The sequence below is a fragment of the Silene latifolia genome, chromosome Y (assembly GCF_048544455.1).
Source record: "Silene latifolia isolate original U9 population chromosome Y, ASM4854445v1, whole genome shotgun sequence".
Lineage (NCBI taxonomy): Eukaryota > Viridiplantae > Streptophyta > Magnoliopsida > Caryophyllales > Caryophyllaceae > Silene > Silene latifolia.
Genome location: NC_133538.1, coordinates 348970120 through 348973435, shown reverse-complemented (window position 1 = coordinate 348973435; position 3316 = coordinate 348970120). Strand labels below are relative to the sequence as shown.

The 3316-nt window shown below is 46.2% G+C and overlaps 1 protein-coding gene across 1 annotated transcript; it reads right to left on the bottom strand.

Moving 5' to 3' along the window:
• Positions 1-556: 556 nt before the first annotated feature.
• Positions 557-2238, bottom strand: LOC141631608 (uncharacterized). Its single transcript, XM_074444257.1, has 4 exons — positions 1967-2238; positions 1384-1738; positions 686-1299; positions 557-581 (listed from the first exon to the last, which is right to left on the bottom strand). Exons 1-4 carry the CDS (start codon positions 2236-2238, stop codon positions 557-559), a joined length of 1266 nt encoding a protein of 421 aa, XP_074300358.1.
• Between the last annotated feature and the right edge of the window lie 1078 nt (positions 2239-3316).

The following is a 3316-nucleotide window of genomic DNA, read 5'->3' as shown; positions in this document are numbered from 1 at the left end:
ATCCATGATGATTTTATTACTGGATTCAGCTTGCCCGTTGGACTTTGGAGTCTTGGGTGCTGATTTCTTTAGAGTGATGTTCCATCTGGCACAGTATCCCTCTGCATCGTTTGAGATGAATTGTGATCCATTGTCACATATGATTTCTGACGGGATACCAAACATGCAGATGATATTACGCTTAATAAAAGAGATGACATGTTTGTCTTTTACTTCTGTGAATGCTTCTGCTTCTATCCATTTGGAGAAATAGTCTGTCATTGCTAGCATCCATATTCTGTTTCCTGTGGCTCTAAGCAGAGGGCCCACTATATCCATTCCCCATGTCATGAATGGACAGGGAGAAATGATGGGATGTAGGGGCTCTGCTGGCTGATGGATCATTGGCGCTGAGCATTGGCAGGCGTCACACTTGCGGGCATATTCTGCCGAGTCTGCCCTCATTGTGGGCCAGAAGTAGCCTTGTCTGAGGGCTTTGTTTGACAGACTCCTGCCCCCTGCATGGTTTCCATATTCGCCACTGTGTAGGGCATCCAACACAGTCTGTGCCTCTTGCTTATCCAGGTACCGTAAGTAGGGTCCTGCCAATGATTTTCTGAAAAGCACATCGTCAATTAGTATGAATCTGGAGGCTTTCATTTTAAAACCTCTTATCTTCTTCTTGTCATCTGGCAGCTTGCTGTACCGCAACCAATCTAGATATGGCGTCCGCCAGTCCCAGTCATCTGCCTGATCAGCCGGCTGATCGTCGAGCTGGGTAGCTATCTGGCCATCCGACTGATTATCTGGCCGAACAGTCGCCTGGCCATTTGTGGTTGATTGAACTGCTGCCCCATCTTGCTGGTCTTCCATTTCTTCTTCTAATTTTTGGATAGAAGGTTCCAACATGTGCGTGATGGGGATATTGGACAGTTCGGTTGGCTTGAAGGTTGTCCCCAGAGTTGCTAAGGCATCTACTTCCACATTTTGGTTTCTGGGGATCTGCTTAAACTTGCAATCTTTGAATTTTTGTTTCAGCTCCTTCGCCACTTTTAAGTAGGTGATCATCTTTGAGTCCCTGGCTATGAATTCATCATTCACATGGTTAACTATTAGCAAAGAGTCACTGGATATTTTTAGGTTCCTGACTCCCAACTCCAGGACTAGCTGCATTCCTAGTATTAAGGCTTCGTATTCTGTTTCATTGTTAGTTGCCTTAAATTCACATCTTACTGTTTGTGCTATCAGCTCTCCCTCCACTGACCGCAGGATTAGTCCTACACCTTCCCCCCTTTGGTTGGAGGCTCCGTCGATGTGCATCTGCCAGACATCTCCTTCCAGTGCTAGTACTAATTTTTCAAGAGATGTGTATCTGGTCTCTGCTGGCAGCAGAGACTTGCTTACATAGTAGACTGGATTTTGTTCCTTGTCCTGCTCTCTGACCAGAACCGCGCTTACTGCTACCTCTGTGACAGCTAAGTAAAGGAACAATGGTTCTCCTTGCTCCGGTTTTGACAGTAGTGGTGGGGTGCTGAGGTAGTGCTTCAGCTCCCTGAATCCCTGCTCGTGGTCTGCTGTCCACTCGAACTTCTGTCTCTTCCTTAATATATCATAAAATAGTCTACACTTGTCCAAGGATCTTGAGATGAACCTGCTCAAAGCTGCCACTTTGCCAGCTAACCTTTGCACATCCTTTAGTTGGTCTGGTGACTCCAACTGTAACACGGCCTTGATCTGCTCGGTGTTGGCCTCTATCCCTCTTTAAGTTACAATGTAGCCTAAGAACTTGCCTGAGGAAACTCCAAATGTGCATTTGGATGGGTTTAGCTTCATTTTGTACTCCCTGAGGGTGCTAAATGTTTCTGCCAGATGCTGCATGTGGTCCTTGCCTTTCTCTGAGTTTACCACCATATCAGCAATATATACCTCCATAGTTCTTCCTATCTGCTCTTTAAACATCCGGTTGACTAGCCTTTGATATGTGGACCCTGCGTTTTTCAGGCCGAAGGGCATGACATTGTAGCAGTATATTCCTCTTTCAAACATGAACGCTGTCTTCTCTTGATCTGCTGGATCCATCTTGATTTGACCGTAACCACTCCAAGCATCTAGGAATGTCAACATTTCATGTCCAGCTGTCGCATCCATCATTGCATCAATGTGTGGCAGTGGGAAGGGGTCCTTGGGACATGCTTTGTTGAGGTCGGTGAACTCCACGCATACTCTCCACTTCTCGTTCTTCTTGGGTACTACCACCATGTTTGACAGCCATTCTGGGTACTTTACTTCTCTTATCTTATTTGCTGCTAGCAGGCTCTCTACCTCCTAGTTGATCACTTAATTTTTTTCAGCTGCGAACTTTCTTCTCCTCTGCTGGACGGGCTTGCATCCTGGGTCCACGCTGAGTTTGTGTGTTATGATAGATGGATCTATCCCTATCATGTCGTCATGGGACCATGCGAAATAATCCATGTAATACCCGTCCTTTTAGGGACCCGTTGACCAACGTTGACCGACCTTGGGAGCATGTGATAGTCTTTGGGAATTCGTCCAAGGGATACCTCGTGTAGTGATAGACCTTGGGATAAGTGGCACTCGATCTAGTCGGGGTTACTCGATCAAGTAGCTTGGGTACTTGATCGAGTAGGGGCCACTCGATTGAGTAGGTTGGTTACTCGATCGAGTAGCGTCTTTACTGCGAGGGTTTAAAATCGTGTTTTGATAGAATCGCAAATCATTTCCGCCTCCTTCCTTCAGACCTAGATGTCACCTTACCTCTTTTCGTTCACCTTAATTCCTTCCATGAGATCCTTTGAGGATGCTTGTGCCATGGGGATAGGTTGCTTGAGTCGGGTAGCGGTCTTGATGCCGATATACGATGCGTAGGTATGTCATCATCATCATCTTTGTCATTGTTGTTCCTTGTAGGATTGTGGTGGTAGTAATAGACTTTTATACTGTTTGTATAGGGGTTTGCTTACTTGGTTGATGTCATGTGATTGAAGAAGGAATCGTTATGATTGGCTAAAGGTAGGTTCCCCTACTCAATTTCTGTTGGTTGTTTAGTGTGTCGGTTGTTGTGCTGAGTATAGTGTCAGTGTGGTTGATTGATTATAGTAATCGGTTGGTGTTGGGTTGTTTCGTTTGTTGTTGTTGTGGTGCAGCTGATTGTGAATGATTTTCTATGGTTGTCGAGGTGCGTCCTCGGCTGAGTGGAGTCACTTGCTGGAGTGGCTTCACGCCATAGTTTCGCCCTCCGTGGAACCCGCCACGGGAGGGGATGTGCACATTAATGGGACAAGGTTATCGCTGAATATGATGAGCGGGGCTCAGGTGA

Excerpts from the sequence above, each read along its gene's own strand:
- LOC141631608 (XM_074444257.1), bottom strand. The coding sequence starts at position 2,238 with ATGGTGGTAGTACCCAAGAAGAACGAGAAGTGGAGAGTATGCGTGGAG. Across the intron at positions 1,300-1,383 it reads AACAAAATCCAGTCTACTAT|ATGCACATCGACGGAGCCTC; the intron begins GTAAGCAAGTCT and ends GATGTCTGGCAG. Across the intron at positions 582-685 it reads CCATATCTAGATTGGTTGCG|GACCCTACTTACGGTACCTG; the intron begins GTACAGCAAGCT and ends AATCATTGGCAG.